The 26,911-nt window shown below is 36.9% G+C and overlaps 2 protein-coding genes and 1 long non-coding RNA gene across 6 annotated transcripts in view; 1 reads left to right on the top strand and 2 right to left on the bottom strand.

The window, feature by feature from the left end:
- med27 (mediator complex subunit 27) overlaps positions 1–13,801 on the bottom strand; it is a 70,747-nt gene extending 56,946 nt beyond the window's left edge. The window contains exons 1-2 of the mRNA XM_056259741.1: positions 13,576–13,801; positions 12,966–13,110 (exon numbers count right to left, since the gene is read on the bottom strand). Coding sequence (XP_056115716.1) covers positions 12,966–13,110; positions 13,576–13,778 — 348 coding nt within the window. The 5' untranslated portion in view covers positions 13,779–13,801. The remainder of the gene's footprint in view (positions 1–12,965; positions 13,111–13,575) is intronic.
- A 1,520-nt stretch (positions 13,802–15,321) lies between these two features.
- Positions 15,322–26,911, top strand: part of ntng2a (netrin g2a) — a 93,264-nt gene continuing 81,674 nt past the window's right edge. For 2 of the 4 annotated variants that reach the window (XM_056259719.1, XM_056259717.1), the window contains exons 1-3: positions 15,322–15,881; positions 16,959–17,541; positions 25,819–26,462. In XM_056259719.1, the coding sequence (XP_056115694.1) occupies positions 17,305–17,541; positions 25,819–26,462 (881 nt within the window). In that variant the 5' untranslated portion in view covers positions 15,322–15,881; positions 16,959–17,304. The remainder of the gene's footprint in view (positions 15,882–16,958; positions 17,542–25,818; positions 26,463–26,911) is intronic. The other 2 variants (XM_056259718.1, XM_056259716.1) reach the window with 2 other exon arrangements.
- On the bottom strand, positions 18,208–26,202 carry LOC130091683 (uncharacterized). Its single transcript, XR_008807840.1, has 3 exons — positions 26,098–26,202; positions 25,831–25,982; positions 18,208–18,523 (listed from the first exon to the last, which is right to left on the bottom strand). It is a non-coding gene; the product is annotated as an uncharacterized LOC130091683 (long non-coding RNA).

Genomic DNA, 26,911 nt, shown 5'->3' with positions numbered 1-26,911 from the left:
ACGAAAAAAAGCACAAAAAAAAGCAACATGCCTACTCTAAAAACATCAGATTACAAAATTTTTGGATGAACTGTTTCTTTAAAAAGACACCAAGTAATTACAAGAAATTTTAGAATATATATATATATATATATATATATATATATATATATATATATATATATATATATGTGATGGAAAGACTTTCTTTTTCTTTAAAGACCCAGACAAAAGTTTTTTTTTTTTTAATTTGGAGTAAATGGACTGAATACATTAAACCCAAACAATCAGACTTTTATTGAATGGTAACTGGTCTGCAAGGAAGTTCCTTTAAGTTATACGAAATTGTCTTGTATATAGTTTTATTGTTAAAAGAATGCCTATCATGGTCACTGTACACTCACTTAAAGGATTATTAGGAACACCTGTTCAATTTCTCATTAACACAATTATCTAATCAACCAATCACATGGCAGTTGCTTCAATGTATTTAGGGGTGTGGTCCTGGTCAAGACAATCTCCTGAACTCCAAACTGAATGTCAGAATGGGAAAGCGCGGTTTGAGAATTTGAGCGTGGCATGGTTGTTGGTGCCAGACGTGCCGGTCTGAGTATTTCACAATCTGCTCAGTTACTGGGATTTTCATGCACAACCATTTCTAGGGTTTACAAAGAATGGTGTGAAAAGGGAAAAACATCCAGTGAGCGGCAGTCCTGTGGGCGAAAATGCCTTGTTGATGCCAGAGGTCAGAGGAGAATGGGCCAACTGATTCAAGCTGATAGAAGAGCAACTTTGACTGAAATAGCCACTCGTTACAACCGAGGTATGCAGCAAAGCATTTGTGAAGCCACAACACGCACAACCTTGAGGCGGATGGGCTACAACAGCAGAAGACCCCACCGGGTACCACTCATCTCCACTACAAATAGGAAAAAGAGGCTACAATTTGCAAGAGCTCACCAAAATTGGACAGTTGAAGACTGGAAAAATGTTGCCTGGTCTGATGAGTCTCGATTTCTGTTGAGACATTCAGATAGTAGAGTCAGAATTTGGCGTAAACAGAATGAGAACATGGATCCATCATGCCTTGTTACCACTGTGCAGGCTGGTGGTGGTGGTGTAATGGTGTGGGGGATGTTTTATTGGCACACTTTAGGCCCCTTAGTGCCAATTGGGCATCGTTTAAATGCCACGGCCTACCTGAGCATTGTTTCTGACCATGTCCATCCCTTTATGGCCACCATGTACCCATCATCTGATGGCTACTTCCAGCAGGATAATGCACCATGTCACAAAGCTTGAATCATTTCAAATTGGTTTCTTGAACATGACAATGAGTTCACTTTACTAAAATGGCCCCCACAGTCACCAGATCTCAACCCAATAGAGCATCTTTGGGATGTGGTGGAACGGGAGCTTTTTGCCCTGGATGTACATCCCACAAATCTCCATCAACTGCAAGATGCTATCCTATCAATATGGGTCAACATTTCTAAAGAATGCTTTCAGCACCTTGTTGAATCAATGCCACGTAGAATTAAGGCAGTTCTGAAGGCGAAAGGGGGTCAAACACAGTATTAGTATGGTGTTCCTAATAATCCTTTAGGTGAGTGTATGTTTTTTTGTATATATATATATATATATATATAAAGAGCAAACCTGTAAATCCACTTTTCTCCAATTTATGCATTTATTCGTATTCAATTTTAAATGCTTGGAATGTTCAGAAAATGGAGTAAATGTTTCTAAATTCCCATCTTAAAAGGTTACAATACATGTTTGTAATAGATTACAAACCAAGAACCAAGCAGTGACAGCAATTAGGTTAAACCCTACAAGGAAGTACCAGTATTATCTAGGTTCATACAATTTAACCATCCATCAGAAAATTTACAGGACACAACAAATGGACATCGTCCCCACGGAATCCTAAACAAACAATTTGTATGAACATTCACTCACATGAATAGTAAGCTCTAAAAAAAGTATCTATCAAAGGTTCCCTTGCTATTTTAATGAGGAATTAGCAGGCCGAGGCGAGCCGAGACCACTGTTCTTTCAACTTTACACTCCCTTGTCTTGAAACTAATAAGGAATCCAAGCTTGCTAAAGTTACCACATCAAACATTTTTCTCAGAGCAGTGCATTTTCAAAAGGTCGCTGCTTTTTTTTGGCCCCTGTTAGTTGTTTCTCGTTCTTTTCCACCCCTTTTCGTCCCTTTGCGCCATGCTGATCTTTAAGACTGACCAGGCTATTAGTCCTCCCTGGCACAGCAATTGGCAGACACATGCTCCATCATTAACTGCAGGGCTGAAACGTGTTGTGATGGCAAGTCCGCTGCTCTCTGATCTTATTGTGGGCTCCGGGTTTGAGGCCTGCCATTTGTTTCTTCTGACAGCTTCGATCAAGACATGATTAAAGCGCATAACCAGCCGCACAGTTTCAGGACATTGTACGATGTGAAAAGCCACGAGCCTCTGGAACATTCATGGCATTCTTTTGATTAGTTTGAGGTAAAAAAAATAAAAAAATAAAACAGGAAAAATTTGTACGCTCTGTGATTATATAAATATCCATAATTTAAACTCTGACATAAGGGACTGACTTGTGACTAGCAGTTGGACGCCCAGCCTAATGGCAACTACATTACTGAAATCAAGATGTATTGAATGTATAAAGGTGGATATTGTAACGTAAACATTTTATTAATGCATATAGAACCTGCGTTAATTAATATTTAATCATCGGAAATCTTTTCCTTTACCGTAGCTCTCAAAAAAGGTGTCTTGACGCCACTGATGCCAAACACTAATGGTTCTGTCTAATGTCACATGATCAATTATTGCTATACAAAGTATTTAATTTTGCATTAAGCGTTAAAGGGATAGTTCACGCAAAACTGAAAATTCTGTCATAATTTACTCACCTTGACATTTTTACAAACCTGTATGACTAACTTTCTTCTGTATTTCAGTGCACACAACATTGTTCGAAATATCTTGTTTCACAAAAAAAAAACAATCATGCAGGTTTGGAATGACAAAATTGATTCAGACACCTTCAACATTTCTCACATTATCACAGTTTATTCGCTATAGTTTAGAAAAGGGTAAAAAGAAATATGACAAGAACTCAAGAGTTATCAAATCAGCTGATATTTCACTGGTTTTGTCCATCCTTCCTTTAGTAGACTGTCTCACAAATGAATTAGGTTGAATAGCTGTCAGCTGTTAAATTTACACAATTAGATGATACCGATTTAGGTCAACCAATTACCAAGCAATGCTTAATTTTGTTCAGTCTGTGGTGTAAAAAGGTCGAATTAGCAATTAAAGAAACAACACTAAAGCAGAACATGGTCAGGTCAAAGTGTCTGAATAATTTTTGGTTCCAAATTTGTATAAATTTTACAGCTCCACTGTATGAAGAATTTTTGGGTATAGTATGTCACAGTTTACCTTATTTTGCTATCCTCACTTACATAAATGAAGTATAGTGTCTTGCACCCTTTAGTAAAAAAAAAAAATCAAAAATTATATCTGGTGGCTGAGTAATTTTTGGTTTGACTGTAGGTGAGTACATCATTAAAGAATTTTCATTTTTGACTGAAATATCCCTTTAAATTTTTAAATAATGGTGCGTTTGACTTCAATTACTTTTTACCTTCTTTTTTTTGCTATGCGAAATCTGCATTGAGAATCATTTCACTCGTATCGACATTAACCGAAATGTTCGTATAGTTCCAGACCTAGTGGACATGATATAGCAGGAATGAAATAAAAAATAAAAATACATCTAGACAGTTCCCTTAGCTCATCAGGAGTCTTAGCGCTCCCTGAGCTGGCTTGACTATGAATATGATTTGGATTCCATTCCCTCCATGTTTTAGAATGAAGTCAAATGTGGAATTTCTTCGAGATCTGCTTGAATGAAGGGATTGCTTATGTAAAGGGTCATTATAAAGTCTATGTCCAAAGAAGGGAGATTTTCTATAATACATAAGCAAATTACAATCTTAGCAATTTCACACAAGTGGGGCTAATTTCTGCTTCTTAATCTTTTGATCTCATTAGTTCGTCCGTTTGTGCAAGACCGTCGGTTAAGTAGAAGAATATCAGAGCGCCGTTGGCTAAGTGACCTTGTGAAAGTCAACGAAGTCTGTCTCATTTTACTCACAGAGTTTCCATCAATGACAGACACATGCACTCGTGATGCATGGTCACAAGTTATAAAGACAATTAAAGGGAAACATGTTTAGCCCTTGGTTACTAGCTGTCACTCATCATAACTTATAGCCTGATGTGTTTGGCTCCAGAAATCTCAAGGTCTCCTCCTTCCTGAGGCTTTGGCTTCATTAAATGGGAAATACATTTGCATATTGTTACTTGTAATCTAATAAAAAAGGGGGGAAACATGGTTGCTATTTCTCTTCATAAGCATTTTACTTATATATATATCAATTAAAAATATACTAACAATAAATACATTGATGAGCAATAGGACAGTCAAGTGACATTGTTAAGAAAAATTAAAGGTATAAGTCACTCAAAAACGAAAATTGTCCCTGGTGTTATTACAAAACTTGTGCTGCCTACCTGCTCTTTTCCATAAAACCAAAAGTTACTGGAAATGTATATTTAAAAAAATATATATATGACAAATAAAAATATAAAATGAAATAAAAAGCCCTATAAAAAAAAGTCCACACGATTCCAAACGCCATTCAATAGCATGGTATGAGGAACAGATCAAAATTAAATAAAAATAAAAAATCTAATTCAACTGCAACAGATTTAACAGTGACATTTTAGACTTTTTTTCTCACACAAAGCTATTGTATGGTTTCAGAATGCTTGCTCAAAATGCTCAAGTCATGTGGGCTATGTTCATGCTCCTTTTTTGTCCTTAAGCAAAATATTATAGGGGTGGAACAACATTAAGGTGTGTTAAATAAATAACACAAATTTCACTATTCTGTCTTTTATTAATATTCATTCTATGAAGAAAGGGTTTTTACGGAACTAAACCAATGGCTGTACTTTCACTCTACCCAAGTTTTAACCCCAGAGACACAAAAACAAACTCTTAGCTCAAACACAGATTAGAATCATGAAAAATTTCTGCAAAACCTCTGAATTGTCCCATAATTCATGTGCTCCTGGCAGCCCCGGGTCTGCTGGCACTAGGGGAGCACTAGTGTTTAAAGCTGACAGAATAACAGCTTGATGTCTTAACTGTGCACTGGTACAGGGATAAGCAGGTGCTTAAATGTCTCTGTGCACCCTGACATCTCTGTTGTACTGACAGAACACAAGCGCATGTGTTAAATACAATGTTGTCTGACATTAAACAGACGTTCAGGCTTCCATCTGACAATGGAACAGACACTTTAAAGTCACACAGACAAAAGCCATGGTCAACACAAACATAAGACTTTTGCAAAGAGATAAGCAGCAATACTGATGCTGTCCAATATTGCTTGACAAAAGCTGGTCAAGTGATCTCAGAAAAAGTAGTTATTGGACTGTTTCATTATTTATTGGACCATTACAATAAGGTTCCATGTGTTAACCCTCTGGGGTCCTTCGGCCCAAATGGACCCAAAGCATTTAAATTTTTTTTTTTTAAATCATTGCTTTATCGGAATGGTCCGAAATTTGGTGACTTTGTTGGTACTTGGCATATGAACACCCCAAAAAATTGGGGACAGGATTTGAATAGTCTAAGTGGTTGTAAAAAAAATAGTCACACTCAGGACCTTCGGGTCCAAATGGACCCGCATAGGAAATGAATGGGAAATTGGCAAAAATGTGAAAATACAGAGTTATTTTGTGCGTACAAACTACAAATCAGCCACGATCCAGAAAAAAAGCACACAACAGTGAAGGGGTGAATCTATAAAACATCAAGAGTGCAAAACAGACACATCCACACACACACACAAACACACTTTTATACACATACACACTAATAAATTCAGATTACATATGGGTTTTGAATTTTTAAAATGCTCAGTTTGTCCACCAGATGGCATCCATCTCATTTCAAAAATTGCTTTCCTGAGGCCTAGGCTTGACTCTAAAATGAAATACAGCTTTAAAAAAAAAAAAAAAAAAAATATATATATTTTTTTAATTTCTATTATATTCAATGGGGGAAAAATGGGTCATAATTATTGCATTAATATTAATTATAAATCATTTTTATTTTTGAAATTATCTCAAAACACCAAAAAAGAAAAGAAAAAATATTATAAAAAACAAGTAAAAAAAAAAAAAGATGATTTTTTTTAATAAATATTAATCCCACCCTTCCGGCCCATTTGGACCCGAAGGTCCTGAGTGTGACTCTGAAATGAAGGACCCCAGAGGGTTAACTAGGGCTGTCAACTTTAGTCGTTTAGTCGACTAATCGGTCGATGCCGTCTTGGTCGACTGACATTCTTATTGGTCGACCAGTTGCATTTTTTTTTTTACCAATAGAAAGTAAAGAAGAATATACAGCCTGTATAAACGAGAGCTTTTGTTAGGATTTTTCATTGTGACAGATAGCAGTTATATTTTTTGTAGCGTGTGGTGTGGTCAGGTGCGCGATTGTGACTGTCACTATAGACCGACAGAGCTCCTCACTTTTTGCAGTTAAAAAAAAATCACTTAATTTTCAAAGAATTGTATTATTATTATAGTTTTATGTATTTTTGATGTTTTTTCGTTGTTGTTTTATAAATGCTCTATGACAATTGTTAAAAAATGTTCAATCAAAACATCGCGTCTTTTTTTTTTTTTTTTAGTCGACTAATCGTTGCGCAGGACAAGACTTTGGTCGACTAAGGATTTCTTTGGTTGACTACAGCCCTAGTGTTAACATTAGTTAACTACATTAAAGTGCCCCATTATGCTGTTTTAAAGGTTCCTATTTTGTTTTGGAAGTAAAAAAAAAACACTTTAATTTTAATTTGCACATCAGCTAATTTCTCAAATAGTTTGAAACCGTTTTTTTTTTCAAAGATTCAGTCTCTCTAAACCTCTCTTTTCCGATTTATGTAGATTTCATTTGCATTGTTCTTGCATTCAAAAGTCTGGCGAGTAAAATCAAAAATAAAAAGTTGTATCTGTATATATATTTACTGGACCAAGTTTACAATGAACAGTCGCATTTTTATTCATTTTTATGTAACAAATGTATTGCTCATTGTTAGTTAACGTAAACTAATGGGACCTTATTGTAAAGAGTTACCATTTTTAGTTTAAATATTTCCCTGCTTTATTTTGTACTTAATGTTTTCTAATGTAAAATGCTTCTCAATAAAAAATTTTTTAAAAACCCAAAGCCTCAGGAAGGAGTGGACCTTGAGATTTCTGAGACAAAACACACCAGGACATAATGAGGGTGAGTGACAGCTAGTAGCCAAAGGCGAGACATGTTTTCCTTTAATTAACTGTTCATCTATTCACTCTCAAATCCAACCGGATCACCTTAACAGTTCTTGAACAGATTACATGATTACTGGACAGACAGGGTGGAAGCATCAATACTTCTGCAGAAAGGCTTGGTTTGGCCCCACGCCCATGTTCACCCGCACACCGTCCAGCCCAGACACACCTAATCCTGCTGTAACGCTCCCAGGCTCAGAGTGTGGGAAAACAGCTGGTCCACCACCCAGAGGGCAGAGGAACCGCATGAACCACCCGCATGCAGTACTGGCTTATACTAATGAGACCAGTAGAACTCAGACATTTAGTAAAGGGTTTCAAACTGGAAAAACTGCAGGGAAAAAAAATCAGCAACTTTTGACCTTAATAGTCAACATGAAACCAAATCTGATCCTGTCTACTTTCTTTTAAAAAAGCTGGCTTGGTTGTTGATTGCTTTCAAAACCATTAGGTAATATAGGTAATTGCTGCACCACTACTGGCATCAAATGGAATTACAAAAAAGAGGGAAGAATAAATAAAAAAAAGAAATCAAACAAGTCACAGGCAGTGTTGTTTTAGTATAATTCAGATACTATATTACAGTTTTTATTTTATTTTTATTTTCCATTTTCATAATAATTTTGGTTAAAATTGTAGTAATTTAGTTGTGTTTTTGACATTTTCATTAATTTTATAGTTTTTCTATTAATCATTTTTATTTCAGTTTTAGTGCATCAAGTTAAACTAAATGAAAACGAGAAAAGTATAGCCTTGGCAATTAGGCCTAGCTGAAATAATTTTTTTAAAAATATTTTATTTTATTTAAGTTAACGTTTTTATTATTTCAAGCAACAAACATGTTTGTTTTTATGGTTATAGTTAGAGCAAACTATATTAACACTGGTATCAGGATCAATACTCCATTTCGAAAAAGCTAGATTATGATCTAAATTAATAAGGAATAAACAATTAAATATACAATATCTTTAGGTCTATTAGTTTGATACCAACTAACTAAATAAATAAATGCTGATAATCCCTAGAAATAAAAGTGTTTGTATCACAAGCATTAATCAACATTAATCAAGTCTTAATGTTGAGGTTTACAAGAAAATCAACACTTTGACAAAGTAGGAATGCACAACCATTATATTGGGAAAAAAAAGGAATAATAAAAAAAAGCACTTCTGGGCAAGAAGAGACATTCAATTCCCATTTGACCAAAAAAAAAATATATATATAAACTAGGGATGTCAACGATTAATCGACGATCGATTAATTGTCGATAACACGTTTAATCGATAAACCTTATCGATCATCGATTAAGCAGGTTCGTGCTGCTCAACCGCGAAACATGTAAGCGAGCGCGCCGGAGTTATGTTTGGGACTATTTTACACCTTCATCATGACTATAAGTTTGCGTGTGCATTCGCTGCCTTTTGTTTTGGGCAAATGTAAGTTGTAGTTTATTTTGTGTGCGCCTATCTATATCTGATTTATCTCATATTGGATGCATTTGGTTAAGAATTGACGCAGCGTGATCTTTAGCGCTCGCAGCTCAAATGGCAATGCACGACTAATAACGACTATTAGGACTGTCATATTATATAACATTATAAAGAGAACAATATTGTAATAAAACATTGTGAATTATTTGGGTTTAGTTGCCGTGTCGCGTTGTTCCAGGAAGAGCGCGTCCACAACATGAGTCATTCTGAATGGCACGTAACTTAGTTCAAGTTCACTTGTGCATTCACGTCATTTTGTGCAGATATAATTTGTAATATTATGTTTATTTTGTATATATCTGATTAATCTCATAGGATGCGTTTCTTTGAGTTAAATAACGTGCTAGCAAAGTGCTCAACGGTTAAGTTATTCATTCAGCGCGCGCCGCTCAAGCAGAATGCACGACTAATAACGAGGATTAATTTGGGACTGTCATATTACATAACATGAGAACACTATTTTATTAAATCGGTGTGAATTCATTGGGTTTAGTTGCCGTTTTAAGTGCGTTGTTCCAGGAAGAGCACGCGCCCACAAGTCACACATTCTGACAAGCGCATCTGAGGCGGCGTTGGTGACACGTTGTATTAGTCGTTATATTTGATTATTAAATATTTAATTTAATTCAGGGCCTGAATTTCGTTTTGGAAAATGGGGGGGGGGGGGGAATTCCCCCCTTAGATGATTCTCATGGGGAGAAGGGCGGGGGGCATTTTTTCCAAACAAAAATTACATTTATCTTGCCGAAATGTTTGCGCTCATTGCATTTTTACAATGGGGTATTGTTGTTAAGAGTTTACACAAGGAAGCTTGATTTAAATTGTTTAATTAAATTGAAAAAAGTAGCACAAATAAATACAATAGAATAAAGATACAAATAAAGACAAATAAAGAGAAAAGTTTTTCAATGGGTCAAACTTCATATAGGCCTACAGAAACTGAATAAAGTAATCAAATGGAAAATAACACTGGGTAGTATTTTAGTCCTGAATAAATTAAATATAGGCTATTAATCCTGATTCCTTTAACTTAAAGCTATATTTTGTTGTTTTGACAACTAAATTAATGAGCTAGTGCACGGATCCTGTGTTCATTATACTGGCATGCGTTTTATGCTTATTAAAAGACAAAACCGACTATGTTTAAAGTATACTCACAAAGACCGAAATTGACACAATTTTGCGTGTTAAAGCAATATAATCCGCGAAAAATAACTTTTGTTACTGGGCAGCTGTTTTTGAGGCAGATTCTCTATGAATGTGCACATAGAAAATCATCTCAGAGAGCGCACGAGCACTGATTAGTTTAAAATCGCTTGAATGTTTAAACTGGTAAGACTTAAAAAGACGTGCAAATGGTAAACTTCAGTCACGATGCACTGCTGGCCCGATTGTGCAAGTGAATATTGCGTCATGTCCCGACTCCTAAACGCGAGTGTGTCGCCGCAGCGCTTGATGCTTGCCTTGCACAACACATTTTGAGAGAAGAGATAGAAGACGCGGCTGAACACCCACGCTGTTTGTGAAATTGCGCCTGGCAGATAGTTGTTAAATTAATGATTTGATTTTATAATCTGTGTGGATTACGATTGCGGGAATTTCCTGCATTATAAATGGGAGACCTGTGGGAATAATTAGAATTATGCGCTATACCCGCAATCCCGCGCCGAAATTCGAGCCCTGTAATTTAATTATCAATCACATCGAAACATTTTACAATCCTACTAGCCCTTTATTTAGATTAAAACCATTCTCATTAATTTGGTGAGGAACATAGCGGTTTGAGCAGCATTTGCAGACGCTGTCATGCTGTTGGCCATATGCACTGCAGCAGAGGCATATTGCAGTATTAAGGCTAACGATTAATTGATCGTTAATTTAAACGACGATCGATCATGGGAATTTGTGAAAATTGACATCCCTAATATAAACACATAAAAAATAAAAAAATAAAAAAAAACACAAATAAAGACACAAACCAGTGATGTTCCAAGAGCTTTTCTATGCAATAGCAACTTTGAAAAGATTGGCTTTTGTTTGAAGAAAGAAGACCTCCGTCCGTACACCTACTACTCTGCACACTGTGTGGAGAGAGCAACTCATGAGTAGCTGTTATTGATAGAGCACTTTAACCCCAGTCATTGCACATAAAAAACCTCACATTCACCAATTCATGAACAAAAACCTCAACAGGTTCTCAAGGAACTGCAGAACAGTCTTCGCCCTTTAATTACCTATTTTTAACCCCCCCCCGATAAAAAATTTTTTTTTTAAGAATCCAACCATAGCTTTATGCCATGTTTCCAAAAAACAAACAAAAAAACAGTGTGTTTCCTATTCAATTCCTCATCTATCATATTGCTACCTGCATCACCTAAGGGCAAAGCATCAAAGAACTCAAGAACAGAGCGCAGACATCCTGTGAAATTGCATTTACAGTAAGAATAGCAAATCTTGTTCAATAACACTTAGGACAGAAGACCTACTCAAGATCAAAAGAAGTCAAAGCACTCAGCTGTAATGGATATTGAGCAAATGTTGGTTCTGCTGTGAGAACACCCACATCTATTGAATCTCAAGTGTGTGCTCTTCTGGCAAGACGTGGTGTGCGTTTTATTGAGAGGATTCGCTAGAGGACCTTGATCCAAAGAGAACATAATTTTACAGCCTTTTCAGGACAGGAACAAAAGAAGATTTACTAGGCAAGAAGTAACACAACTCTATTTTCTGTCAAATTAAGCAGACGGACTTCTGACTCTTTTTTACATTTGGAACTACTCGCGTTGCATTAAGCAAATCACAGCTACAAGCTATAATGCGTCTCATTGATGCGCTGTGAATTAGATCATCAAACCGTAGATCTGCTTCCTCTTGAGTATAGTATTATAGTATTATTAGACGCAAGATGATATTCAATTCCAAGTCTCAGCCGAGTCTGACGCCCATGATGATGTAAAAGCCTCGCATTCATGTTCGTTGGGAATTCATTAACAGATGTGAAGCGACTTTTTAAAACTACATGAAGACAAAACCAATGTGAGATCAACAAGTATTAAGCCAAAATGAGAGAGGGCTCTCCAGTTTACAGTAAATACAAGGGTTCATATAATTTTTCCTATATAATATTACATACAGCTACAACACCACTGAGCAGAACCTAAAGAAACTATGAACCTTTGTTTGCATACGGTACTACAGTCAATATCTTTTAGTAGAAGGACCTTTATTTTTTGTAGGTACTGATATGAAAATGTTGGCCTATACCGATAACTCTTTTTATATTAGAAAGCGATAACTGATATATTGGACGATCAATCTAAATCCAAATTTTTGTATAACTTTTGAGAGCCTGATTACAAAAACAAAAGTCTCATCATTAAAAGCCATGTCTCAAGCACACAATTTTAATGATGTTCTCAATATGTTATGTGTGCTGCACATGTTGCACTTGAACTGTATTTTCCTTCAAAATATAGTTTAGATTCCAATCATACAGTATGTAAAGCAATTCAACCCCATCATGGCGAACAGCGCGCATCTGAAGTGTCTCAGCTGAAGGAAATAATCCATTATTTAGCGGCTTTAATATATTGGCCAAATTTGGGTCGATAATGATAACATTAAAAATGAACATATATCGGCCGATATCAATATTGTGGCAGATATATCGTGCATACCTAATTTTTTGTCTCGTATGATAAACCTTTAAAGTACGGAGCCCCTAAAGGGACATGGTAAAGGACAAAAATATGAGATGGAAGAAAAATTATTTGTCAATCCTTTTGCGTTCTCTCGCAAATGTTTTGCTTTACACCAACTCGCCGAGGAACTTTGCATTCGCTCACAAAGAACTCAAAAAGGTTTTTGTGAGTGAACGCAACGTTTCTCTGTGGATTTGAGAGAATGCAAAGCATTGACTTGTTATTTTTCCACCGCCATGACCCTTTATAGGGGCTCCGTATTAAAGCCATCCCTTTAGCCATGATTATGATTATAAAACAGCTTCTTGTACAGGTTGCAAGACAATAATGCTAGGTGAATGAGCAAAACGCTGACAACTTACTTTATTGGACCATTTGTAAGCCTGGAGCAGCTGGCTGTACAGAGGAGTTTTGTCCTGTACGGGGTCTAAACTGAGCAGTCCACTGTTGTGTAAGGGGTGACTCTCTGACGGCCTGCCAACCAAAGTGCTGAGACGCTCCAATTCACTGCAGAAGCAACAGTCATACTGTTATGGTTGATATACAATTTATGTGTGTGTGTGTGTATATATATATATACACATGCATACAGAGAGAGAGAGAGAGAGAGAGAGAGAGAGAGAGAGAGAGAGGTATGTTTTTCTAAACGATGACACCTTTTTAATTTATTGTTCCTAAAGCCTAGCTGTTTTGACTTCAGAAACCATAATTAAAAAGATGTCATGGTAACCATAATTACCGCCCAAACAGTTACTACAATAATTGTTACAACTGCAAAATAATAATGAAAACATTATGGAATGGAAGACTCGAACATTATGGTTACTTGCTTTTCATGCTGACAGCAGTGGACTGGGTAGTACAAACAAGTTACCATGGTTTATTACAATAACAATAGCATTTACTGTGTGAATACCGTTACAAGGGCTAGTGAACAGGGTTAACGTTAGTGAATTCTGTCAAACAACTCACTTTAAATCGCGATTCACTGACTGTAAATTATCTTGGAATTCCGTTATAAAGACTTTCTCCCGCCCTTCAAGGGTCTCCTTATTCTTCATCCCATCTTTAAGAGAATCGAACACCCTGGTTACACTCGATCGAAGAGCCTGGATGGCATTAATCGCTTGAGAAAAAGCTTCTAAATTCACTCCAACATTCATGACGTCCGCCATCACTTCTCCGTCTGAGATGAACACTGGCGCTCGACGAGTGACGTCACTGCTGCCGAAAGGGATGATGGGATTTGTTGTTTCGTTGATTTACAGGATCTTAATTTTACAAAGTGGCTGGGAAAAGTATTTTTAAAAAATCTATTTAAACTAAACTAATATCTCGGCTTATAAGCACACACGTCATTATTTCTGTTCATTGCTTCAGTTTACTCTTTTTAGGGAAATTATCATGCCGTGCATGGACAGCTCCATCAGATGATATTAGAACCAAAAAGCCTTAAACCATTTTTAAAGCACTAAATACCTCTTAAGAAAGGTTAATTGTGCAACCATATTACCTGCAATCATGTTGCCCATTCTGGCCTGTTCGTAAACTATTTATTTATTAATTTATTGTTTGTTTGTTTAGGCTACTTATAAATTATAATATTTATTGTCATGGTTTTTAAATTGTACTTAATTATTTAGTATAATTGCAAAAATGCAAACCTCGTATAGAACTTTAAATATAATAATTATCTCATATAACATTTTGTTTGCCTCCTGATTGATGTTCAACATTATGAGGATTAAACACCTCTTTTCAACGCTCAAACGCACTCATAAAGCTTGCCACAGTGCACCGGCAAACATAATGATTATGAGTGTGTCGTGAAAAAACAGAAGGAGACTGTCTAAACATTATAATAATTTATTGATAATGTTTTCTGTGTTTTTGGCTGCAGAGATTAAGTCAATAATATATGCTGACTCGCCATCTCAGCATTAGGCTATCTATTTATATGGATAACATATCTGAGAATATTTATTTTCCATTTGAATTGGTTCATTTAAGTAGATATGTCAAGCTTTCCAAAGATGTATTTCTCATGTCTGTGAGTTTCGGTTCGTTTTGTGATGTGAGTGTGACTGAGACCAAGACGGCAGAAAGCGCATCCTGATTGTTTTCAGTATTTTACAATAATGAAACTGAAATGAACTGAAGACCCAATTTACAGTTTGCATTACTGTATGAGTAAAAATGACAAAGTATTTTAAGTTAAATGCAAGTGATGGCGCCGGCGCCTGCCATGCAGCGCACGCTCTCCATACAAACACTTGCAAGTGCTTGTTACTACTTGCATGTTTCAATTGATAAGCCTTAGCCTATTTGAGGCCATGAATGATAGGCGAATGTTTGGATTTCCTGCCGTTAACGATCTGTCCATCACAGACTGCGTGACTTCGCCACCTCCTGTGGATTTTTTTTGTTTGTTTTTTTGCGACTAAACAAAGTAGGCTACATGTTGGTCGACCAAACCTCTTAGTCGACTAAAAGTTAGTGGACTAGGGGGCAGCCCTATTACTTTTTTTATTTTATTTTTTATTCATACAGACAGACATACGCATACATACATTACCACAGTTTTAATGCATTAAACCTATTACAATTTGACCGAAGCTATGGTATATTCTGTAAGGCTTCTGTCTGTATGACTTGTGAGGAGGAGATGTGGAATCCTCAGCCTATGATCTGTCTCTTTAAGCGGGGCGGACTGCCTCATCTGCTGCTGGGACGGTTCAGCTCTTCAAGCCCGTAGATAAACTTCTGTTCCACACTAGTTAGGCTAAACAAGGCAGGCAGTTTGCAGTGGCCAAAAGTATATGCATCGAGGTTTGCAAAAGACTAATGAAAGTCGGATATTGCGATGCGCAAATAGATAGGCTAGAGTAGATTAGGCAGATTGAATGGAGCAGGAGCGGGGATGGGAATGGGAGGTGTAGAAGCTACTCCGAAGTCTGTCCTTGAGCGCACAGGACAGAGACATCAATGAAGGCAGGGACAGGAAGACAAACTTTAAATGCACGTTTTCAAGCAATACATGACTCGCTTCGGAGCAGTCTGGATGTAGGGCATCTATCTAGAATGCTTTCCAACAAACTACGCGGCAGCCGAAGAAAGCACGAAGGGGAAAGCGTTTGCTGTGATCTACGGAGAGGAGTAGCGTGTGTATGTGTGTCTCATCCATCTCAAGTGATATGGCAGGGAACTGACTGAGAGAGAGAGTTTATACAGGAGAAATTCATCTGGGTACAGTAATGGTGCTGATATCTGGAGCCAGGGTAAGTTTACTCAAGTATGTTACTTATTTAGTCTTAAATATTTTGGAAATTGAACATGCTGAATCTTTTAAAAGCTCTCAGATTATGGTCAGCTTTTCAGGGGATGCTCTTTGATGAATTCAAGTAGGCTAACTTTAGCTCGAGAAAAATAGGTTATTGTCTATTACAAATCCCTGATGTTTTTTTAAGTGCTTTTAACTAAACTTGTTTGCTCAGTTTTCTGAGGGAAAAAAATTGATATGATATTTATTTCTTTAGTTATTTACATTTATAATTTCCTTGATTTATACGTATTCTTTTTAGATAAATATAATACATTTGTTTAATATTCGCGCGCATTTCATGTCACGTCATAATACAATTGATTAATTCGCATTCTTTTGCACCATGTCTGTTCAGATGACCTACTTAAGCGTTTAAATTATTTTAAAAGATTCCAATTGCAATGTCGAAGTGTAAAAGTAAAGAAAAGATGGGCACATGGAGTGGCAGGTTCTTGAAACACAGCTTTGAAAGTTCTGCTGTATAAAAAAATTAATAAATAATTTTGGGGTGGGAAAACTGGTAAGGCTGTTGTTACCAGGATTTTTTTTTGTAAAAATAGTGACGATGTTTTAGTTGTAATGGTGTCAGTTTACTTTACAGTTCTGAATATGCCATTAACTCATATAATGTCAATATACCAACCTACAGTAGATGGGTTATTCAAATCGGTTTGTTTCTGTAAAATCTTCTGATAATCACAAAATAAGGCCATGATGACTTTAAATTAATCATAACCAACATCTCAATCAACTGTGACCAGTATAAGACAAAACACCATCAGAGAAACACATGATACCAATATAAACCTTTAGTAATAACATTTAATTAAAAAAAAACCAAGGTATTTAATACCTTTTTGTTATAAAAAATAATATCATAAAATATACATATTGCCTTGTAAAATATTCATTTTCTCCATAAACTAATGCAAATGCATGCATTGTATTTTAAAATATTTCACAGCATAACTGTATAACAGTGTTTTTTTAACTGTAGCATGTTTTTTAAAATTAATTTCTTTCTATTTCCTAGGCAAACCATCAGAAATGAAACAGCTAATCTCATCACACTTGAATCTCAGATTGGACTCAGACACCAGACATCTTCTGATTGCACACAAACCACTAAATGCTTTTTATGTCTCTGAACTGAAGTGACATCCACCCCTGAACAGGAAGTCAGTTGCCACGTATAGAAACTGAAGTTTGAATTTTGAGAATGTCACAACAGATCTGATTATTACACATTTTACAAATTCGCACACAGTTTTCTACGGAAGACCAGAGATTGCCCTTTTGCAAGAAACCGCCACCGTGATGGATTTTGGAAAATTCGCAATCTAAATAATTTCCATGCTGATACTCCTTGCCTTTCTTTCATGCCCATGGACCCATCCAGTGCCATGCTCTCACAGGCGCTCCTGCTCTTACAGTGCATTATCCTGACTCTCGGCCAGTACGATATCTGTAAGTCGCTGGTCAGCACAGACGATGGACCAACATGGGAATATTACGCTTGCCAGCCCAAACCCACGTCCATGAAGGAGTACATGCAGATTCGAGTGGAGCCTCCCGATATCACATGTGGGAACCCACCGGAAAGGTTCTGCACTCTGGTGAGTTTGGACTGGATCACTTTTGGCTCTGCCGCTTTGTCAGTTACATCTGTTCTACTGGAACAGCTTGTGTTTGCATGCAAATATAGTTTCCAATCATGTTTATTTATGATAGTCTAAGTTTGATGCAATTTCAGTGCAACTCTAGAAGTTTCATAGCAAAGAAAGTCACTTTTTAAATCGAAAGAAAATATATCATAGCATATACGTATACAGTACATGCCTTTGTAATAATGTTATTATTGTGATTAACTACCAATGCATATTGAGGATATGGGTTTGCTTATCAAAACCTGTTAAAGGGATATTTACTCACCCTTATGTCATTCCAAACCTGTGAAGACAATATAAGGTTTTCTAAAGAATATTGAAAACAAAAACAGCTTTGGTTCCCTATTTTTTGACCATACAATGGAAATGAATGGGAACCGAAATAGTGGTCACCAACTTTCTTCAAAATATCTTCTTTTGTGTTCAGCAGAAGAAAGTAAGTCATACAGGTTTGGAAGGACATTAGGGTGAGTAAATGACCGAATTTTCATTTTTGGGTGGACTGTTGCTTTAAGAAGGCAAGTAATCAGACATAAAAATAGTTTGGCTCTGTTTATTTTTAGAAAGAAAGGATAAAAGAAAGTAAAAAATAAAATAATGAAAAAACATTACAGTAAGATCTGACACAAGAATACTAAAACGTCTCCAAGTAACCCTGATATGTCTTCACACAGATTATATAGTAATCTGCAACATGTGGACGTTAACAATGTGTTTGTTCAGAGAGTCAACAAAGCCCGAGTGGATGTGTAAATGTGCCTACACAGCTGTTATTCAGTGTAGTTTCACTGTAGCACGAGACAGCAGCCACCGCAGGATTATCTGTGTAAATCAACTCAGGTTTAGCACCGGACGTGAGGGCGCAAACAATCTGCGTCTTTCCAGGGCACATCTGGTGACCGATCGACATTCTGGGTTACTCTGCGACATACTTGAGAAGAGAGATTACGGCAGTCACAACCATGAAAATATTATTAATTTACAATCAGTGTTTTGAGGAGTGAATTGAAGGCCCTCTGTCAGGTTGGTAAAGTATGAATGTAGCCAAAGTTAATCTCCATCAGAGATGCTTTGGGAATTTAGCCAGACGCTTGATTGCACAATAATCGGATAGAGGATTTGTCCAGCTGGACTGACACTACGCATGGGGCCCGGAGACGGAGAGCTGCTTCTGACGGGGTGCTAATTCACACATTTAGAGTGTGTGGATAAAAGACAGGATGCCGTTGAGAGAGAGAGAGAGAGAGAGAGAGATTGGGGGGGATCAGACATTGCTCATTCTATGACATCATTCTCTCACCATATACCGTTCGGCTCACACAGTGACAACGGGTGGGTAGCTGGACTGTGAACAGAGTGTGGAATTCAGTAGCCAAATCGATTTTTCAAGAATCAAATTTATTAAGGCATAGTGATTCACAAGTCTTTTATTTGTGGTGATGGATTTAGTTGTCAAAAGTAAAATGTAGGAGAAACAGATCAAACTCAGGTTCTCAAACTCAGTTTAAAAAGAAACATAATTGTTTTAAGTTTGCAGTTCTTTGGCAGTAACCTGCAATAAGGCTGTAAAAAATGCCAGGGTTTCTCACCGGCTCGTCCTGGTGCCCGGGTCTGTCCAGCTGGAGAGATACCTGTGAGCAACCCTCCACCTTCAGACTGGGTGGGGTTTTCTCTGTAGTTTAATCATAGCAAAGTCTAAATTACTCAAATTTAAAGAATTCCTCAAAAAATCAGTGAAGTTGAATATTTGTGGTTAAAATTCACTTATATTTAAATTGCCAGAAAATATCTACCGTGAAATAATCTCAAAACATCCCAGGAAAATAAAAATATGGAAATATGAAAGCACATTATATTATTATAATAGCATGAATTAAATACTATATATATATATATATATATATATATATATATATATATATATACAGTATATATGTGTGTCTTATCTAAAATAAGGACTATTACTTGAGCACCAAATCATTAGAATGATTTCTGAACGATTATGTGACACTGAAGACTGGAGTAATGATGCTGAATATTCAGCTTTGCATCACAGGAATATAATTGCATTCTTAAATATTTCAAAATAGAAAACAGTAATAAATTGTACGTTTTTACTGTACGTTTTTGAACAAATAAATGCAGCCTTGGTGAGCACATATTACATTTCTTTTTATTACAAATCTTAATGACCCCGAATTTTTGAATGGTAGTGTTAAATTAATGAACACACACACACACACACACACACACACACACACACACACACACACACACACACACACACACACACACACACACACACACACACACACACACACACACACACACACACACACACACACACACACACACTTTAACATAAATAAACCCTCAGAACAGATGTAATCTACACCAGATATTTACTGTTAATATTTTCCCAAAAAACACATTTGGCCACGATTCCTGTAAGTTTCCCATTTTTAATACATTGCACCACATAAAACTTTCTGTCCTCATCTACTATTCATACAATAACCCGACACAAGGGCGTATATTTCGTGCATACTGATTACGGAATATTTTCCATGTCGACCTGAGACGGCTTACTGAGCAGAAGAAACTAGAGATGAGTTTTAGGAGAAGAGTGTAGTCATGTCCTTCCCTGTCAGCACTTTCTTCTCAGATCGATAAAAGCTGACTGTTCATCCACTGATCAGCCTGCTCTGCATTCAGATGTTGAGCGAGAGCGAGGGAGGGAGGGCGGAGGGGCCAGGCACTTTTAAACTGAGGAGACCTTCTGGCATTCACAAGATCAAACTTGCTCCATGTGAGAATAACTCCAGTGCCTGCAGTCACAGTGTGTTTTAAAGCAGCAGTGTTAAAGAGAACTGATCCACACGTGTTTACCGTTACAACTCCAGGGATTCAATGTAGTGTGAGGCGTCCTTGACAGGAAGTGTCTCGCCTGTGACTCTCAGCAGTTGTAGGTGAACCATTTGCTACTGTAATGCCTATCTATCTATCTATCTATCTATCTATCTATCTATCTATCTATCTATCTATCTATCTATCTATCTATCTATCTATCTATCTATCTATCTATCTATCTATCTATCTATCTATCTATCTATCTATCTATCTATCTATCTATCTATCTATCTATCTATCTATCTATCTGTCTGTCTGTCTGTCTGTCTATCTAGATTATTTATTTATAGGCCTTCTTGTATATTTTAGTTCATGTTATTATATAATATTATATGCTATAATTTTTCCATGCAGCCTATAAATAAAAATACACAAACAAATAAAAAATTTTTTAATTAGTTTCATTCGATTTGTTTACAGTTTTTCTCAGTCGCTTTGCATTTCTCAGATCAGAATTGAAATTCTCAAAACTACCTGTTCAATCTTCACATCATTGTGTCACTTGTGCACTTCAAAAAAGCAGTTTCTCATTTCTTTGAACAAGTTGCAAATGCTTTGGTACATCCATGCAAATGATTATGTACAATTCTCTGCTGTTTCCTACATTATCAATTGCTTATGTCATGTTGATCAAAATGTTATAATGGGTCTTTATTGAATAGTCTCACCCCCCACAACATTTAGGCATTAGTTCATAGCATATGTCTTTACATGCAAAATGGTTGAACAAGTTGTCATAATCAAGCATATTTCTATACATTTCCATTAGACTTTTTTTTTTCTAAATCTGTCCTGTTCACATTTCACTTTTTTTCTTTGTGCTATGCAGTGCTGTCTTTTCCTTTCTGTATTGCAATGACATGGTTTGTCAACAAATTACAGTACAAACAGTAAAAGCATTAATGTGAATCTTGTCCAGTCTCTTGCAATCAAACTCCCACATACACTAAGGTGTAACTTACAATTTGCAATACAGTAATTGTCATCAAAACTTTAGCCAAAATTGACATCAGATTATCCCTCCAGAGTACAGTGTTATATTGACAACATGACTAAGCAATTTGACTGTCTTATCCGTACACAATGACACAAGGACTTGTCATTCTGATGGCACTGACTTGTTCATTGACACAGATATCTACTTTTGAGAGATGAACTAAGGATTTTGAGCAAGAGACTGGCTTTTGCATGTAATCCATGGTTGTTCTGCTATTTGTACGAATTGTTTTGAGAAATGCTCTTACTGTTTTACAAATGTCGAGGATGATTCGAGAAATGTACCAAAGCGACTGAGAAAAACTGTAAAAAAAATATTCTATTTAAAAAAAAAAGTCATACCATATTAAACCAAAAGAGAATATTTTACACAATAGCATGAAAGAAAATATACAGGATGTCATATATAGAGTAAAATTAAGAATGAGGGGAGGCCTATATAAATGTCTTTTTGCCAAAATATATCAAATATATCAAAATATATCATGAATTCTGGAGAATTCATTTCTTTTATTCTACAGACTCAGATTCCTAGTTGGTTTATTTGAATTTGACAAGGCATACAAAACATATATTTGATATAGTGAGTCTGGCACTCTGTTAAGCCAGTTGAAACTGTGTTTACAATCAGCGTTCTTTTTTTCCCTTCACATTGAATGCGAGTTAATTGATCCACGTAAGCCCTCTAGATTTGGCAACTTCACTTTCTTTGGAGATGCTTTCCGGCTCATTAAAGATTTAGAGGAAATTTCAGTCACTCAGCGCCCACAGGAGATGCCGTTGCATTTTTACTCAGCGCCTTGCTTATTTTCTTACCTTCTCTTGCATGATGTTAGCTCCTGCTGGAAGCTCTCATTGTATAGCGCTAGCTAATGAGAGAGAGAGTATAAAGGATGGGGAGGGAGGAAAGATCTCAGCTTAGCTAAGCAGAAAGATGACCCATTGCTGCATACAGTAGACATCTGAACATACACTGTGATGGTGTGTGATTTATGTTTGCGTTCACGCTCGTTCAAAGCCTCCATTGTGTATCATCCTCACACATATTCTTTGAATGAAACTACTCTCAGCCGCACAGCCATATGAGGAATAATCCTATTGGCCTGTTTTAGAAACACATTAACAGCCAAGACTAAATATAGCAGGTAGAGTAACTGCACAGTCTCGCAATGCACCATGGGAAAACAGAAACATTCGGTCCAGATTTTTTCTCTAACCACGTCTGGAAAACATCAAGTCTGGAAAACATCACATTTAGACAATGAGTTGTCTGTTTGTCACAGAAAAATCCTGTAGCTGGCTAGTTTTTGTCACTTCTCATGAATTTTCCATGAATCCAAAGCGCATCCTCCCCCATCCTACTCCCAAAGGGGACTGAGTTTGTCCCCATGTGTCCACAAGCAATAATCCCCCATCTGCCTGTTTTCATGCCGCCTCAGGTCTTGGGGATTCTTCAAATCACCATGTAGTAATTTGCATTCCTCGTATTTCATTGTTCAATTGTTTCAAAAACAGCATGCGTATTTTTTTTATTGGTTCTTGACTGCATAAATAAAAACATAATTTCGCCAAATTAAAATACATTTCTCTCAGGGTGTGTTCACACTTGGCAGGTTTGGTTAGATTTAAACGAAGTCTGGTGCGATTGCTCTGTTAGTGCAGTTCATTAGAATAAGTGTGAACGCTGCCATCCCCAATCTGGTTCGCACCAAACAAGAGTACCGAGACCCACATTTTCTGGGGGTTTCAGGTCCCTTCCAAATGAGCTCTGGTGCCGTTCTGCACAGGATGTGTTGTGCAAACCAAGCATAAGATCTAAAATGCATTTGAGAGGTACTCCAAATCCATTAAACTTCAGAAACATGACTAAGTTGACAAAATAAGCTAAAAATGGTTTGATAATATATTTGCATATTAAAGCCCTGTTCTGGCACTCTCTGGGACATTTGAAACTCTTGTGCAAGTCACTTTCTGGCTGGTATAATTAGGCGACTGCATCCCTCTGAAGCTGTTCAGCGCCAGCTGTTATATGACTGGACGTCCGCAGGGAGCTGCCTTCATTGTAATTAACTCACGGCGCAGAAAAAAAAGAGGGCCACCTCTCCAGGTACAAGACTAACGGTCCAGTCACCACGAGCGTAGTATCTGCTCTTCACAGCTTGTTAACTGTGGTCAGAACATTTCATACTATAACAAAGTGAGTGCTCTTATAAACTTTGTAACATTTAACATTTCCCCCATTTTTACCCATACTGTTTATTTTAAGAACAAGTCAAGTCAAGTCAAGTCAAATATATTTATATAGCGCTTTTCACAATACAGATTGTATCAAAGCTGCTTCACAGTTTCAATCAAAACAACTTAACAGTGTTTTTTTATTACTGGAAAAAGACATCCAAGTTTGGTAGAGCTGATCAGTGGTATGATGGGTCATTTAATTTGAATATCCCCAACTGAGCAAGCCAAAGGCAACAGTGGCAAGGAACCGAAAAACTCCATCAAGTGACCCGATGGAGAAAAAAAAAAAACCTTGGGAGAACCCAGGCTCAGTCGGGGTCAGTTCTCCTCTGGCGTTTATGAAGTAGAACACACCTTTCTTTCTCGGTCAGCCCCTATAACCAGATCCTCAGTGCAAAGTGGGTTCTCCTAGGCGATGTCAAACCATTTATAAATGTGTAATAATACTGGACTCATACAGACAGGTCGGGATTTCCCATTGAATAGTGTGCGATGCAAATGCGAAGGTCGAACTCGGCTAAAGTTAATGTTATCAGATTCTGTGACAATTGTAGCGTCTTCTTTTTCTTATTAAATTGTGTAATTGTTCTAATGATACAGAAATGACTCACTTCACTTTAAGTTATCACAGTAATCATGGGAGGCCAAACGATCGCATTGTCTGTTTACTGACACAGTTTCTTGCTGCTGCCAAGCAGTGGGCAAACATTCCTCTAAGAGCCTCGCTACTCTTTAGATGTGACGTGATTCCTGCGAGGATAGCTGGAGGTTTAGTCTAAGAACCACCTGGCGCAACAGTTGGACTGGATTTGTATGATACAGAGAAAGACGGCAGGATTGAGTCAGCGGGGTGAGCTAGGCTAAGGTGCTCCCTGGTTATGGATCAAAGTGCTAAGGTACTCCAGATGGTTGGGACAGGTAGTCTGATTATTTCTTAATGGAAGCTAATGGTCCATGAAGACGCTTGGCCCAAGAAACGTTCAAGTGTGCCGGCTGTAAAACAATAACTATCCCTGGACATCGATCTGTCGGTTTTAGAGGCTGCAGTGTGTGCTGAGACTTTTAACTCCTCAAATGTTTGTTGTGTGGGATGGTTGTTGCTTACTTACAAGGGAATTAAGGGTTCAAGCGTGACCAGATGGCAATCTGTGGTTAAATCCGTACACCTGGTGTGTCACTAGGGCAAAGGTTCAAACCCTGAAATTACCTTTATTTATATAACACTTTATACAATACAGATTGCTTCAAAGCAGCTTTACAGTGATAAACGGGGAAATGATTTAATGATGCAAACCAAGTTCATTTCGGCTGTACAGCAGCTCTAAACGAAAATAGTGTCATTGTTCAGCTGAAGTCAGTTCAGTCATCAATCCATCAATTATTAAATTCGTTCATTTCATCTGGCAACTTGGAAAGAGGTTGTTTAAATACAGAGAAGTTGATCTTATATACATCTCATTTTCATATGATGAGCTATAAAACATGCAAAAACCCTTTTTAAAAATCGATGATTATATATTTTAGTGCATAAATAATATATATTTATGTACACTATGGTGTAGTGACCACTTTGTCAATAAGATTTTTTTTTAAAAAAAAAGAAGTCTCTCATGTTTACCAAAGTTGCAATTGTTTGATCAAAAATACAGTATGAATATTGTGAAATATTATAACAATTTAAAATAACTATTTTCTATTTTAATATCGTTTAAAATGCTATTTATTCCTGTGATGCAAATCTGAATTTATGAATCATCTGAATCATTACTCCAGTCTTCAGTGTCACATGATCCTTCAGAAATTTTTCCAATAGGCTGATTTGCTGCTCAAGAATCCTCTTTTATTATCATCAATGTTGAAAACAGTTTTTTTATGTGTATTTATGTGGAAACTGTGATTTTTCTTTAGGGAACTTTTTGGTGGTAGTGTATAGCTATAAAACATGCAACAAAATCATATATATATAGTATAGTATATTTTAATATTTAATATTAGTTTATTTTTTATTAGTATTTAATATCCTTCCTTAATTTTGTACCACTCTTTATTTGATCTTTTGTTTTTATTTATCTTTGTCTGTAGGAAAACCCATACCTGTGTAGTGACGAATGCGATGCCTCCACTAAAGAACTCGCCCATCCTCCAGAGCTGATGAAAGATCGTGAGCGAACTGGACTCATCACGTATTGGCAGACTGTAACATGGAGTCGATTTCCTGAGCCTCTTCTGGCCAACATATCCTTATCCTGGAACAAAAGCCTTGAGTTAACAGATGACATCCAGATAACCTTTGAGTACGGGCGGCCCACAATAATGGTGCTGGACAAGTCCCTGAACTATGGGCGAACCTGGCAGCCTTACCAGTACTACGCTGATGACTGCTTCGAGACCTTCGGGATGTCTCCAAAGAGAGTGCAGGATCTGTCGGCAACTAACGTGACCAGAGTCATATGTACCGAGCAATACTCTCGTTGGGTCGGTTCCAAGAATGAGAAGAACGTGCAGTTTGAGGTCCGGGACCGCTTTGCCATATTTGCTGGGACAAAATTGCAAAACATGGACAACTTGTACACACGGATGGAGAGTATGAAAGGCCTCCGAGACTTTTTCACCTTCACCAACCTGCGGCTTCGGCTGCTGAGACCGGCGCTCGGAGGTACATACGTACAAAGAGACAACCTGCTCAAGTACTTTTACGCCATCTCCAATATCGACATATCAGCAAGGTAATGATGCACAACACTATGTTAGTCTTACTCATGGATAGTTGTTGCTTTTTTAAATTGTTTTCATTTTTTAGGCTTTTTTTTGTCATTTTATTGAGAGAAAAAGTAGAGATATGACAGGAAATTATGGGAGAAGAGAGAGAGAATGGTATAAGAACACAACTTCTTTCAAAGTTGAATTTCATTTTATCATAGCTCAAAGAAATACATTGGACATAATATAATTAAACAGGACCTATTATGCTTTTTTACATTTTCAACTTTCTTTAGTGTGTAATGTTGTTGGTCTGTAAAGTTACAAATCATAAAGTCACTCCAAAGGGTGCTATTTTCTATATCAGTAATCAATGTTTATGAACTCCCTGAAACACTCCAATTGTAGACTTTTTTTCCAGGAACATACGTCACAATATTCCTCATTTAAATAATTCCCGCCCAAGGCATACACA

The sequence above is a fragment of the Rhinichthys klamathensis genome, unplaced genomic scaffold (assembly GCF_029890125.1).
Source record: "Rhinichthys klamathensis goyatoka isolate OS25496 unplaced genomic scaffold, OSU_Roscu_1.1 h1tg000169l_1, whole genome shotgun sequence".
Taxonomy (NCBI): Eukaryota; Metazoa; Chordata; class Actinopteri; order Cypriniformes; family Leuciscidae; genus Rhinichthys; species Rhinichthys klamathensis.
This window is presented reverse-complemented; position numbering and strand designations above follow the sequence as displayed.